Source organism: Neltuma alba, unplaced genomic scaffold (assembly GCF_004799145.2).
Source record: "Neltuma alba isolate B1F8T4 unplaced genomic scaffold, ASM479914v2 tig00010554_pilon, whole genome shotgun sequence".
Lineage (NCBI taxonomy): Eukaryota > Viridiplantae > Streptophyta > Magnoliopsida > Fabales > Fabaceae > Neltuma > Neltuma alba.
This window is the reverse complement of record NW_021635421.1, coordinates 92861-109130: the sequence shown is the minus strand read 5'-3', so window position 1 is coordinate 109130 and position 16270 is coordinate 92861. Positions and strand designations below refer to the sequence as shown.

The 16270-nt window shown below is 30.8% G+C and overlaps 1 protein-coding gene and 1 pseudogene across 1 annotated transcript; one reads left to right on the top strand and one right to left on the bottom strand.

Annotated features, from left to right (window-relative positions):
- Positions 1-1793: 1793 nt before the first annotated feature.
- Positions 1794-7907, bottom strand: LOC114756977 (RNA-binding protein FUS-like). Its single transcript, XM_028945970.1, has 2 exons — positions 7897-7907; positions 1794-2757 (listed from the first exon to the last, which is right to left on the bottom strand). Exon 2 carries the CDS (start codon positions 2748-2750, stop codon positions 2058-2060), a length of 693 nt encoding a protein of 230 aa, XP_028801803.1. The 5' UTR covers positions 2751-2757; positions 7897-7907; the 3' UTR covers positions 1794-2057.
- A 4211-nt stretch (positions 7908-12118) lies between these two features.
- LOC114756961 (probable nucleoredoxin 1) lies at positions 12119-15533 on the top strand (annotated as a pseudogene).
- Positions 15534-16270: the final 737 nt, after the last annotated feature.

The following is a 16270-nucleotide window of genomic DNA, read 5'->3' as shown; positions in this document are numbered from 1 at the left end:
TTTGCAATATTTGGATGGTGAAAGAAAAGGGTATGCTGTAATTGTATCATTCTAATCAGAATCATATCTTTTGCAGAGGGAATCTTGCTCTTACAACCCAGAAAGCAGTTTTTGACTCTCTTACTCTTTTTTTGCTCCTAATGTCCAAAATGCTGCTCACTCCAGAAGCAGCAGCGAAAGCAACCCTTAACAGATCAAGATCATTCACACTCCCATATTCTTTTTTTTTTTTTTTTGCCCCTTTTACTTTCAATGAAAATAAATCTATTTGTATGATACCCTCATGAAGCGAGGGGGAAAAGCTGGGATATACCGTCGGTGGAAGCCTTTGAACATGACAAAATTTAGAAAAATCACCCTTTTAATTAATATGTTTGTGTCTATATTAATTCATGGTTAGTCCAATCCGTAAAATCAAAGCGTCATGTGTCACATGGGATTTGATTGTTTGGAGGGAATAATTCACTGCATATATGCGTGTGTACATGTTCTTGTCCCCCCCCCCCTTCCCTGTTGGCCTCTTTTATGATTCATATTTCGATTTCCACTTGTGTTTTGAGGAATGCTGGTCGTACAGGGGAGGAAGGGTACGGCATATATTCTCGAAAACCCCAGAGCGAATGCCTTGTGAGGATCGTAGGACTGCCGTTATATAATCTTTGTCAGGGAAAAGAGAATAATTGTTAAGCGGCGTGAGGTTTCATCTCGTTATTATTAGTACCGCCTTCATTTCCAAACCTCAAAATTAGCTGAGCTGTAACTGATTTGTAAATATTAAAAAATAAATAACTGATTATTTATAATAAATAAGTGATATTTTTTTAAATATTTAGTTAATTATATGTATTAAAACTATTCTTACACTTACTCTAAAAATTATTGAAAAAAATAGATAAATATAAAAATAAAGTGAATTGGAATATTATGTTTATAATCAAATTAAATATCTAACTAAATCTTATATTTAGAACTGGAGGTAGTATCAACCTATTTTCTTTTTTAAATTTATGATTTCTCCCTGCAAACCATCCCCATTAATTAAAAGGGGGAGTTTTCATCAATAAAATTAGTTTCTAATGAGATTAAAAATATTTTAAAAAATCACCGTACATTTATTATAAATAACTAATTTTTTTAATATATATATATGAATTAAATATTTAGTTCTCACACTTATAATAAGATGGTGCATGAAAAATCCTAACATGCTTGAACGTTCTTCGTTAATGATTGAAAGAAAAAGTAAATAAAACAAAAAATTGGGCATGTTGCATGTTTAAACTAGTCTTGTGTGTACATGTATGTATCCATATTTTTCTTTATCTGAACTCGGAATCTCAATTCACATGTCACTTTAATCATTTAGCTAATCTTATTTCTTAATGTAAACTCATTTAGGTCTCCATCGTCAATGAAGCAAATTAAAACAAATCATCTTACATCACATTTCATTATTCTACAGATGCCTTCCAAAAGAAAGAGACAATATGAATACTTGCATTAATTTCCTTAAAGAGTAAAGTTGTTCATACACTTTAATTTAAATAATAAACCTTACATTATATTATTTTCATTAAAGGTATCTGTATCAACAGTCTTATAAAATATTACTCTTCTGGTCGTAAATTTAAGACACTTATTTTATAATATAATTTACACTACCAAATAAATTTTACATTTAGGATAAGAAAAGTATCATATCCCATAATATTACCTAAATAACTAAACATCATCTTCTTTATCGAATCAATGAAATTGATTTCTATTCATATGTATAGAACACAAAGCCAAAACACACAATACATCATGTCATCATATCACACCATATACAATTATATAATTCGTAGACTTTTGATTGAGTTTCTCTTTACATTTTCTGGTCCCAACCTCTTTAAATATACATAAAAAGGGCCTGTTCTATGTATATTTTAACAGGTTAGAACCATTTCATTTAAAGAGAATCCAAACCATCTGTATCTAAAACACTAGAAAAAAGTAAAGAATTAAAATGCTTAAAAGAGAAAGCCAATACTATAATAGGAACGGTTGTGTTATATTCACAAGGTAAACTTGTAAGGAGCGTCATGCCCATGCCCCTGCTCTCTCATACTTCTTTCTCCGCCGTTCTTCATCTCAAAACCCCTCTCTTCACCGCCACCAGCACCACCGTTGCCTCCTCTGCCGCCGCCATAGACAAGTGGCCTCGGACCTCGGCCTCCATACCCAAGTCCAGGCCGAGGCCCATGCCCCTGCTCTCTCATACTACCTTCTCTTCCATTCCTCATCTCAAATCCCTTCTCTTCTCCATTAACATCACCGTTGCCTCCGTTTCCACCGTAGAAAGGTGGCTTTGATCCTTGGGATCCATACCCAAGTCCAGGACCGGGCCCGTTACCGTGCCCGTTGGGTTTGGTAGTTGGGATCCTCTTGTCAAACCCAAGCTCAACATCACCTTCTTGGGGTCGGAACTGGTAGTTCTGGCTCGGGTTCGGGTTCTGGTTCATGTTTTGCTGCTTGTATGGTTTATGGCCATGATGACCACCACCGTAGCTCTCAGGGTGGCGGCGGCGGCTGCAGAGGCGGCCGAGAAAGCAAGCAAGAAGAGAAATGACCAAAATCACAGCCAGCACAATGAAAACAGTCCCAAAGGAACCATTGGAATGATGGGAAGGTGGCTGGGTGGTGACAGTGGCAGGGTACACCTGAACTGGCTGCTGTGGCTGTGCCTGTGGCTGAACTTGAAAGGACATCTTCTCTCTGAACGGTGTTATTTTCAGGAGAAGACAAGAGAAGAGAAGAGGGAAGGGGGTGGGTAGTGAGGATGGATGGAAGAGGAAGGAGGGATTTGATGAGTATAACAAGTTAGAGAAGCGATATGTTCTTTGAGTGCAGATAGAGAAAGGGAAATACGTGGGTTTTGGTTAAGTGGCGAAGCAATGCACAGTGGGATTGATTTGATTTACCTTGTGAGATGAGGTTAAATGCAAATGTGGGATTCAAATAATTAATCCAATACACACCTAAAGGGAGGCACTTTCTTTTTGTAAAGAGATCGACAACCCCAAGTAAAGATATATATTCTGTTTGTTGTTACCTTAGAGGTCTAGAGAGAAGAGAGAGAGAGAGAGATTTTTGGTTTAATCAATTGGGAAGTGAAAGATTAGGGTCTTTGGTTTATGGGTTTGGTATATATTGCTTCAGCTGACAAAGTCTCTGCGTGCAAGAATACTCATCAATTTCGGGTCAAGCATTTAAAAAAGATTGCTAAGCATCTACTTTTATTTGCTGTGGCCTGGTGTGTATTGTAGAATCAACTCCACTGTTTATATCCTGTTATATCACATATATATATATAGGTGGTATATTAATTTTCAACTCTTATTTATAGTGTAAATATAGTTAGAAAGGATTTGTCATTTACTGTGCTTCATACATTGATAATGGTTTTTTACTAATTTTTTTTTCACTTATCGACAACTCTTACTTGCATATACTATTTTTTTTTGTTTTTAATATAAAAGTTAGTTGAGAATTAGATTTGGTATTAAATACTTCTCTGGTCCTTAATATAAAACTTAATTATTGAGTTAATTTTGGTCCTAAATATAAGACTTATTTATTATATTTATCAATTTTTTCTATATTACCTATGTGGATATTCTCTCAGCCATAATTAAGTAGAAGAAAGAGGAAAGATATTAAGAAAGATGATTATGGTGTTTTAAGAAAAATATACCATATTTCGTATAATTATGTAACTCACCTAACTTTCGTAATCTAATCAAATTAGTCAAATAGATCTTATATTAAGAACTGAAGGAGTACAAGATTTCATTCCACGTTGTCTCCTACATTTATAATATTTTCTAAAATATTCTTACTGATTGTGACATATTTTCACCAAAAATTAGTTATAATGCACTTGGTTAAGGAACACAATTTAAAAAAATCAACACATATTTATTATAAATAACTGATTTTAATTTTTTAACACTTTCAAATTAGTTATATACCTCTTATATTAAATAATAGAATTTGAAATAGTATCTCCGTGTGCGTGTTGTGTAAAAGTTCAAGTTTCTAGTTTATGAATAATTTGAGGAAGAGATATAAAGAAAAGTGTGTATAACATGATTAAATTTAAGATGGGGATTAGTGCATTCTTAATCAGGTTTACTTATTAATGGTTCTCTTTTTGCCTTTTAGCAAAGTGGGAGAGAAGCGATGAGTTGGTATCTGTCCGTGTGTTAATTATTTGAAAGATTAATCACAATTTAATCATAACATTAATTAATATTAATGGGTTTGGACCTAACTGTCTAGCTTCTTGTTCTTAAATGCCAACTGGACCATGAAACGTTGTGGATTATTGACAAGTGCAAGCCCACGTGTTTTTTTAAAATCATTTTTGTTGATTGTATTATTTTATTGTTTTTTTTTTTTTCCAATTTTGATGGATAAAGAAGAATAAAAGCACAAATGCGAGAACACTCCAAGAAGCAACAAAGATTCCCAATTGTGTTTCATGAGTTACGACACCTCAAAAGTTTTTGAATATTGTCCTTGTTCTAGCTCCACTTAAAATACTAAACATCAACCATTTTGATTTAATTTATACTTTTGTCCCCAAAAAATTTTAATTTATACTACTCATATATGTGTTTAAAATGTTAACAACAACCTATCTTAGTGGTAATGCCACTTGCCATGTTTGGATGACATCTCAAGTTCGGGGGTTAAATTTACTTGAAAAAACTGATATTTCATAATATGATAAATTTGGAATTCTCATAATCTTGGTAGTATATGTGTTTATATTTAGTAAAAATTTAAATCTTTCAAAAACAATAGAAAAAAAGAAGAAGAAATTTTATTGCAGCATTTAATAATTTTAATAATGATGTGTGCACATAACTATAAAATATTGTTCATTAAGAATTTTGAAACTTTTATTTTTAAAAAAGAGAAGGCTATGAATAAGGAGGAAAGACAAAAAAAGAAGAAAGTTAAATTGACACGTGTGCAATACCTCTTTTCAATTTTGTTCGTATATTGTTAACTTTTTGGGAATATATTTTTATTTTGGTAACAGCAGAGGGAAGCGACTAAAAGCACAAATGCTAAAAACACCCCAAGAAGGAACAAAAGATTCCTCACAAGCGCATGAAATATGAATTTTTTGCTTGCCCTATTCCCCACCATTAATTCTTTTTTTTTCCCCCATGATATATACATTCCAATTAATTATTTCTTAAACGAGAAATACAACTTTATAATCTTACTTTTATTATATAAAAATATCAAAATATAAAATCTGTAAATGTTGAAAACTAAAATTTAGAGCCTAATTTATAGAATTTTGAGTAACCCAGCAAAATTGATTACTTGCCACCACATTTATAGTCCTTTTTCTGTAAGTTAGGTGACATGTATAACTCACTTTATCCATACTAAAACTTTTAAATGACAATCTAAGATTAATTTATTTAGTCTCAGTTTTTCTTCGTAATAAAAATATTTTATATAGTGCTGCAAAAATTAGACATGGTGAAAAGAAAGGGGAATTTTATAAAACAAATTGTATAGGAAACGAGTGATGATTCCGTCGCTAATTCCTCATAAATTTCATCACTAAAATTAGCGACAGAATTTAATGACAGAAAATTTTGTTGCTAAATTAGCGACATATTAGTGACAGAATTTTATTCTGTCACTAAATTAGTGAAGAATTAGTGACGAAATTTTATTTCGTCACTAAATTGTGTCACAATTCCGTCGTTGATTCTGTTAGTAACTCTTATTACAAAATATTTTATGACGGAAATTAATGGCGGAAATTTTCCGTCACTAATTTTTATCGCAATTTCATCACTAATCTGTCACAAAAAATATAATATCAATATATAATAATTATTTTTTAAAATTATTATTAAAATAAAAATATAATATATCATAATTTTTAAATAATATATTATATAAAATTAAAAAATAAAAATATTATAAAAGAAAATAAAAATAAAAATATATAATATACTTTATTATTTTGTTAAATATTTGAATAAAAATATAAATTGTTAGCAATTTTTTACTAAAATATAAAAATTAAATTCAAATAAATAATAATATATTAAATTATATATATAATATTTATTATATATATTTGTATTTGTTATTAGAAATATTATATATATTTTTGCATAAAAATTTCACAAGTAATTTTTAGCTCAACTGGCAAAAGCTTCAGTATGTAGGCACGAGATCTCAGGTTTGAACTAACACTCTTTCACAAATTGAGCCAATTTGTGACGTAGCGATGATGTGGACAAGACAATCCTGTGGCGGCTCAAAATGATTGACATGTGGTGATGACGTGGACGTTATGGGAGAGAGGAAGCGTTGAGGTGGTGGCTGGTGATGACATGGTGGATCACAATGATGGACATGTGGCAATGACATGGATGAAGAGATGACATGGCAATATAGGAGAGAGGGGAGCTAGTGAGGTGGCAGCCATTGATGACATATGACAGCTCACAATGATAGACACGTGGCGATAATATGGATGGGGGGATGACATGGCTGTATAGGGGAGAGAGGAGAATGTGAGGTGACAGCTAGTGATGAGGTGACAACCACAGACATGACACGTGGCGGCAATCAATAGTTGCCATGTAGTATTTTAAATTTACAAAATAAAAAAATTTAGTGACAGAAATTTCTATCATCAATTTGTGACAGAATTTTCCATCACAATTCCCTCAGTATTTTGTGATAGAATTTTTGTGGGATATCCATCACTAATTAGCGACGAATTAGTGACGAAAAATTTTCTTTACTAGTTTCTGTCAGTAATCCATCACTAATTAGCAAAATTCCGTCCCTTATTATTTAGTGATGGTAGAATTAGTGACGGAAAAAATTTTGTTGCTAACTTAATTCTGTCACTAATTCGTCGCAAATTTTGATTAGTGACAGAAATTTCATCGCTAATTTGATATTTTTTTGTAGTGTACTTTCATGCATTTTTTTTTTGCTATGAATAGATATCCTTTTATTGAAAATAATTTTATTTGAGATATTGTCAGGTATTAAATATAAGATTCTTTCCTAACATGAATTCAAATATTGATTTGCCATGTTGTAAAAAAATTACCTTTTTTGCTAGATTCAACTCCCATTAGTTATATCCCCATGCATTTTAATTGCTTTTTTACATGATTATCTATCATGATCAAATTTGAGTACTATTAAGCCCGATTTTTTGCCCGCTTACAAATTAAACTCGAGATTTATGCACATTGTTGGAGAAAGGGAGCATCCAGAGGTAGGAGGCATGAGTCTCAAATATATATATATATATATATATATATAGATGTATATATTAATTTTGGGAAATTCTTAAAAAAAGGTATGAATATATAAAATTCTGATTCAAGTACCTAACACTTAAAATGATAGGAAAAAAAGTGAAGCTTGAACTCATATTTAAAAAATATTGTGAAATTACCTATACACCTTTCTGTGATATAGATGACATTAATGAAACTGAAAATTACAAATGTTGAATTGGTAATAACAAGTGTTCAACTAGAAATAATAAATTTCATAACTTTTTTTTTGTTCTCCATTATTTTAGTTAGTTAATTAATAAGTCGTGAATTGAAAATGACAAGTGTTGAACTGGCTGAAAATGACAAGTATTGAGTTGAAAATTATAAGTTTCATAACTTTTTCCTCCATCATTTTAGTTAGTTTAGTTAGTTAATTAACAAGTTGTGGATTAAAAATAACAAGTGTTAAACTAGCAATGACAACTATTCAATTGAAAATTATAAGTTTCATAATTTTTTTGTTCTCCATTATTTTAGTTACTTAGTTAATTAACAAGTTGTGAACTAAAAATAACAAGTATTAAATTGGCAATAACAAGTATTGAATAGGAAATGACAAATTCATAACTTTTTTGTCACAAAATGGCATATGGATAATTTCACAATATTTTCAGAATGACAGTTTAGGCCTCATTTTCTTTCCGGTCATTTTTAAATGCTAGCTGTATGGATTAGAATTTTATATGTTCACACTTTTTTTAGGGTTTTTTTCCTTTAATTTTTCCTTACCATATAATCGTATTGTACATTTCAATCTAAAAAATATGTATAAGTGTAATATCAACTGGAAAATGCGCTTAGTCCTTGTTGTTTTGTTTTTAACATTTATAAACTTATAACATAATTCATTCAAATTCTGGCAATAAGCTTAATTTTTGGGGCCATAATGTTTATATTGCTGCAATTCATATTTCAAATAAATATTTTCTTGTGGTGGATGCATGACTTCCTGAATAATGAAAAAAAAAAGTGAATTCTTTTATTGAAATAGTCTTGTCAAGGCTAAAATTTCTGACTAAATGGATTAATATAATTAAGCTATTTATATCAGTTGTGCAATATTATATTATCTTAACCTTATATTTGGCATGAGAGAATTGGAAGAGAGGGAAAAAATTTAATGAGCTTGATTTTAAAAATTGAAAAAGTGGGGTTATAAAATTTTGCTAAAGAGAATATGTAAGTTAAAAAAAGTAAGAAAAATTAATTAAAAACTTTTAACCCCTCTTTTATTTTAATCTTCTCTTTATCAAAATTTTATAACTCCGCTTTTTAAATCTAGCTCATTAAAAATTTTTTTCTATTTCCTTCCCTTCTCTCATGCCACAGATCCAAATAGTCAGCTTTCCAAGCTTATATATCTAATCAATAATCAAAGTGATTCTCTTTCACCTTACCTTTATATGTATTTTGGCATCGAACAATATTCTTCTTGCTTAATTTGTCATTGTCAATCCTTGGGTGTATAATTCATGGAATTAATATCCACAATTACTTGGATTAAACATATTTTATTCTTGTACAATAGATGGTCAACACAAGAAGTTCAAAAGAGCAAGTTGTGGTCTTTAGAGCAAGTCTAATATATACGGTTTTTAGTCCAAGTCTTACGCTGATGAAAAGGTAGAATCTGCTCAAGTTCTTAAAGTACAATTATCGGGAAATTTTGGCAAATATTCGTGTTTAACTTTGTTTAAATCTGTTCTGTTCCTTCTAACATTTATTTGATTATTTCCCACATCCAGCTTTTCTAAATAGAGAGATTTGTGATCTTATTTTGATTCTAAATGTACAGGGGTCATTGGATGAGTTAAAATGGCAAAATGACAAGGCTATTTTTAGGCTCATAATATCTCAGGTCCAATTATTCTTTCACTCCGCAGTTTTTATGTTTCGACCTTGCCATTTCAATTGAGGACACCGTGGGATCTCCTTTCTTATGACTTAGTTTTGTTTATTTTGGGTGTCAGCTCTCTTTCGTAGCCAAAATAAATGTTGCCAAATATATAACATTTTTTAAATAAAAAAGCTGGATAAAATTAGACTGCACCTGATCTCTCTTATCATTTTGCCTCTAGGCACAGGGGCAGAGGTTGATCAATGATACAAAATTGCCATCAGCAGCATGGGAGTAAGGATATTTTAAATATCCTTGTTTTGCCTTTTCATCCCTTGAAAAAAAGAAAGAAAAACAAGGATATTTTAAATATGAAGTTGTAGTATGTCAATTTATTAGTTGATTACTTTTTCTAGTCTCTTTGTTAGTTAATAATAATAAAATCCTACTTAATTTTAAATATAGGGTATAGGGTAAAGATGTAATTGTAAGAATTTTTGGCCTTGAAATATAGCATCAACATGACTTTAATTTCCAGACAACATTTCTATTGTAATTATTAATGTCAGTGAAGGGCAAAATTAAGAAGTCATGCTTTTTTCAACAAGTTTAAGATATTAACTATTATTACTTGTTAAAAAATGTGAAATCAATTTATTTTATTTTATAATTAACATATCAGCTTTTTCTACTTTTGATTTTTAGTTTTTTTTTTTCACAGTTGAACCTTTTGAAGGCAAGTTTTCAATTAGATCATTCAAATAAGTTTAACATAAACTAACTTTTTTTTTCTATTTAAATATTTTTTGCCAACAAAATCCTATTTAAATATAAACCATATTACACTAATTAACTTTCATTATTCAAGGATTCCAGTTTCAGTTTGAAAAAATTAATTGGAACAAAATTGATTATTACAAACATTAATTTAGAAAGGCAAAGTCGTTTATGTGCACGTGATATTCTATGAGATTTAAACAATTCGAACTTACACATTAATCAAAACACAAATAAGTGGGGAATCAATAAATGGCACGTTTCAAAATATTGTTGACCTAAATTAATAGCTAATAATAGATAAACATGGAAAGATGAACTAAGAACAACCAATGGAAGTTGTCGATGCCTCCATGGAACTAATTAATTATAAGTGCCATAACAATCGCTTCTATATTTTATTTCATTGATTATTTATATTTAATGATTTGATGTAAAAATATTACCAAGTTTCAACGACGAGTATGCTAGTTGAATTTAAAAATAAGTGCGATTTTATATTAAAGAACCGAAAATGGCAAAAACATATGGATCAAAATACTATTGTCATGTGAAACTGAAAAGCCGTTATTTTGTCTTGCACAAAAGTAGCAGATTTTAAACACTAAAATGTGCTCACCAAAAGCATTACTCCTTCCATTCTTAATACAAAAGTAAGTGCGATTTTATAATCTGCATTACAAATGATTTACATTTAGGATCAAAATGGTAATAGTCCTCATTTTATTGTATTTCAGTTAGGGAGCATTTAGATGAAAGAGAGATGTTTCCTCTTCTAGAAATAATTTTGTGGGGCTTATTATTAGATACTAATGAAGGGATTTAATTACCCAATATTCCGTTAACAACTAAAAAGTATGTAATAACAAGTTTCAACATAAAAAATGAAAACAAAATTTTAAACTGTTAGCTTGTCATTGAGACTTTTTGATAATTAAATATCCTCTTTGAGATCTCATAATACCTTTTTTCAATAATTTTTAATTATAAATATAAGTTATCAACTAACTCATTAATTACTAGTTTTCATCCTCCCCCACGATTGCCCCGTTAAAACTTTAATTAGAAATTTCATTCTAGTAAGTTTTACTTACCACTTCTTTTTTAATAGACTCACGCTCTTCATGTTGAACTTTTCATTTTCACAAACACACTTATCAAAAATAAAGACTTGCTACATTCTACATATTAAATCGACAAGTTCTTTCAAATAAATTGACAAGTATTAGTAACTTGTTATTTTAATAAGCACACTTCATAAAAAAAATAAGCGTTGACTTTTCTAGAATATCTTTATTAATATCTATATATTAAATTTTGTTGACAAGTTTTCTTTAATATAACTTTTAGTTCTTAATATAAGAACTAGAATGCTAGATGACTGATTTAAAAAAATTAAAAAAATAATTAAGTTGATTAATTGTAAGAAATGTGCATTGACTTTTCTAAAATATCTTTATTAATATCATGTATATTGAAGGTGCCCTTGATTAAAAATTTCTTAATATGTGCAATCATTATAGTGATTATTTGGAGAGAAATAGATAAATATTAAAAACAAAGTAAATTGAAGTATTATATTTAGAAGTAAATTAAACCTTTAACCAGCTTTTATATTAAAGATCGGATGTAGTATATTGATAAGTAGAAGTTATTAAAGCAACAAAGTTTACTTACAGATGATGATAATGAAAGATGAAATTTTTCAAATTATAGAAGGATAATTTAGTAATCGACTACCAAAACATAATATCATATCCTCAATGATTTGGTCCTATTATAAAATTTCAAAACATATTATCGGATCAGATTTTAAATTATATCCATCGCGTGATCCTCTGTTCAAACTGTCCCCTTCTAGTTGTTACCGGCGCCGCGTTTCATGGTCGCACATATATGAACAACGTGGGCCAGCTGCGACGTTCAAGGGGAAAAGAGAGAAATGCTTAATTATGTTTCTGGAATCACACTGACGAAGAATCATTCCAGAAAGAGTGGGAAAAAGATAGATTTTCTTTCCCTATAAATAGCCATTATTGATTGCGAAACTCCTTGTCCAAAAAAAGTTACTTTCTCAGTTGCGTGCCAATGCTAATAATACCACGTCCGATGTTTTACAGACCGAGAAAAATGGCTGGCGTTGAAAACGTCGCCCACGATATTCAATCTATCTTGTCTTCTTCAGAGAGGGACTATCTGGTTCGAAACAATGGCGATCAGGTAGCTCATTTGGTCCTTTCATTTAATCATTTGATGCGATTTCTGCTTTCATTTTCCCGGAAAATTATCAAACACTTTGGAAAACTCGAAGTCTGTGTGTGTTTCTTCATGACTCTGTATGATATACTAGTACCTCTGAAGTTTTTGGTCAACAGCCTTCCCATACTAGACTCGGTCTTCCGATTGAACATGATTCGATCACTGTTTTTCTGTTGTTTCAACCATGTTCGATACACGAAACATGTGAATTGTGATGGATCAGCTTGTTCTTTGGGGTTTTCGATATAAGTATGAGATTTATACTCTGCTGCTAAATCAAAAAAATAAAGCTCGAAATGATTTTTTGAGTATATATGAACTCTGGCAGAATCTCTCATAAATATACTGTTCCATTGTGAAAGATAGCTAATAGCTAGGCATTATTATTTCACATGTTTATTTATGCCGGCCGTATTCTTTTTTGTTCGGCAAACCTCCATGATCATGCACATAAAAAAGGTTTTTTGCTTTTTAAGAAACAAAATTCATGTCGTCATCATCACTTCTTTTTTCAGGTTAAAATTGAGAGCTTGAAGGGGAAGAAAGTTGGGTTATATTTTTCAGCATCTTGGTGCCCACCTTGCAGAAGATTCACTCCTACTTTGAAAGAGCTGTACAATGAAGTTTCTGCAAAAGGTGACTTGGAGATAGTGTATGTGACAGCTGATAAAGAAGAAGATGGCTTCGAAGCTTACTTTTCCAAGATGCCATGGCTTGCAATTCCATTTTCTGATTCAGACACACGCAATCGCCTGAATGGATTGTTGAAGGTGGGAGGGATTCCCCAGCTTATAATCCTTGATGAGAATGGGAAAGTGGCCACTGAAGATGGAATCTCGGTTGTACTTGAGTATGTAGCCGAAGCATACGCTTTTACAACAGAAAAGATCAGAGAGTTGAGAGAGCGAGAAGATGAAGCCAGGAGGAACCAGTCCTTGAGGTCTATTTTGGCCTTCAAGTCACGTGACTTTGTTATATCTTCTGATGGAAACCAAGTAACTTTTCTTCTGTCACTTTATTTAATTTACTCTAGCATATGAAAAAATCCCACATTGACTAAGCTGATAATGAATTGAAAGTATATAGCCTCAAGGTAAGTCTTATTAATTTTAATCCTTAGTATAATAGCTAGTTGACTAATTTAAGTATATTAAAAAAACTAGTTAAATTAGTTATTTGTAATAAATAAGTGTTGCATTTTTTAAAACATCATTACTAATCAAGTATATTGGTTAGAATTATTATTATTATAAAAAATATCTTTAAAAAAAAGATAACTATGAGAGACAAAGTAGATCAAGGTCTTATATTTAGAACCAAAATAAAAATCAAAGAAAACTCTAATAAACTCTTATATTAAAGATAGGAGGTAATATTATATTAATTGTAAATATAAAAATATCGTATTTTAATGTTTGCAAATAAGTTATTTAACTTTTATGTTAAAATGCGAAGGAAATATATAGTTATTTCTCAAAAATCTAATATGACACCCAAAAATAAAGGAAAAAATAAGGAGAAAAAAAATGAAGATTGAAAAAATAATTACAAAAAAAATTGAATGAAAGATAGAGAAAAGGACAAAAAAAAAAGAATAAAAGATGCGAAAAATTATTCAAGAATAAATTGAAGGTGTATATATACTCTGAAGGCAAGTCCTATCAAATTAGCTCAAGGATAGACAAACCATTTCTCAATAATCTAATACTCTACAAGTGAGGCAAGGTTTGAATTGTTCTTTCCTTTTACTTGCAGGTACCTGTGTCTGAACTTGAGGGGAAGACAATAGGTCTGTATTTCTCTGCTTTTTCATACGGAACATCTGCTGAGTTTACCCCAAAGCTTGTGGAGGTCTATGAGAAGCTGAAAGTAAAGGGAGAAAACTTTGAGATCGTCTGGATATCTGTTGATGATGAAGAAGAAGAATCGTTCAACCAAGCACTAAAAAGTGTTCCCTGGTTGGCATTGCCGTACAAGGATAAGATCTGTGTGAAGTTGGCTCGTTACTTTGAGCTGTCTGCTTTGCCCACTTTGGTCATTATTGGGCCAAATGGAAAGACCCTTCATTCCAATTAGAGCCGACGGGCTCGGCCCGTTAAGCCCGTTTAAGTCGATGGCCGGGCTTATATTTTGGAGCCTTGAAAGGAAAGTCGGGCTTAAAAGGGCCAGCCCTGTAGGGCCGAAAAATAAAAGGGCCGGCCCTGTAGGGCCGCGGGTCGGCCCGTTTAGGCCCGCCAAATTATGTTTTTTTTTTTTAATTTCTGTCTTTTTTTCTTAACTTAAAAAAGAAAACCCTAACATTTTAAACATAGCATACTCTTAGTTTTACTTATCTTGGCAGCTCACATAGATAGCATTCACAAAAAGAAAAAAAGAATCACTATAGTTGTGGGAAAAATAACAAAAAAAACATGAAAATTGCAAAATTTAAAACTAGGTATATTCATAAAAATATATTGTTATTTATAAGTTGTCAAAACCTATTAAAATACTGTATCTATAATTTTTACAGTCTTTATTTATCATTCTCCCATATTTTTTATACTTGAAATATAATTGATCAAAAAATCTTTTAAACTAAAAATAAAGATCTATATCATTTTTGTCGGTATGATAAATGATTATTCTTTATGTATACTATGTTTGTTAGTTAAACTTTTTTGTTAATTATTTATAATCAAACTAGATCATCTGCATTGTAATTATCTACTAAATTTAATGCTTATTTAGTTGTTTATGTCTGTCCTCTATTTAGTTTGTTTATTCAATAGACTTTATTATACTGTAATATATGTTAGACATGATAATGTTTATATTTGTGACTCAATTTTATTTATATTTATACATTTTATTAGTAATTTTTATTGTTTCATTTTTATTATTTTAATAAAATATACAAAAAATATAAAAAAAAATTATTTTAATTAAAAAGAACAAAAGCCCGCGGGCTAGTTTGAGCCCGTCATCTCACGGGCCGGGCTTGAAAAAATGACTTATTTTTTGAACTCGGGCTTAAACGGGCCGGCCCGTTTAAGCTCGAGCCCGTCACGGGTCGGCCCGTCACGAGTACTAATTCCAATGTGGTCAAGACCATTAAAAAGCATGGTGTTTCTGCATACCCTTTTACTCCTGAGAAGTTTGCAGAGCTCTCTGAGATAGAGGAGGCCAAAGAGGCTGCTCAAATCCTAGAGGCAGGTACCAAGGAAGAAGAAGAAGAGAATCAGAAAGATGGGTGGGATTGTGATGGAAAAGTCTGCTCTAAAGCCTGAAAATGAGTGAAGATTATTGTTCATTGCATTGAAGAAGTTGTCTCCTTTCTTTTTCTTTCTTTCTTTTTACCTCAAGCACTGAATGTTATCTCAAGGCTTCTTATTGTGTGCATTTCAAAATATGTAACGTGCAATAACTAATGCACTCGCTGTTAAAAGCTGTATAATATCGTATGTTGTGTTTTAATATTAATTATAATATGTTTTTATCTATTTTATTATGCGTTATGGGGAGATAAAAGTATGGCCTAATACAAGATTACGAATCAAACTGAAAAAAAAAAAAGAAGAAGCTAAAAGTGGGAAACAGCAGTTGTATCAGGATCAGGGCATGATATCTACAATATACCATAGCTCGTCCGCTTTTTAATAGAAAAGTTAGATAATTAATTTATAAATATTAGTTAAATTAGTTATTTGTAATAAAATCATATTATCTTTTCTAAAATATCCTCATCATTCATATGTATTGAAGTTACATCTTGATAAAAATTCCTTAACTTGCATGTGTAATTACTATAGAGAATCTTAGAGGCAAAGTGGATAAATATTAAAGACAAAACATATTAGAGTTTTGATTTGAGAATCAAGTTGAATATGTAACTACCTCTTATATTATGAACTAGAGGTAGTATATATAGTTTTGCATTAGTAAATTGTTGTATTTATTGCGTGGGTGAGTGTATCGCTTGGGTATCCAAGTAAATTAATCCCGTATTTACAAGATTTTTCCTTAA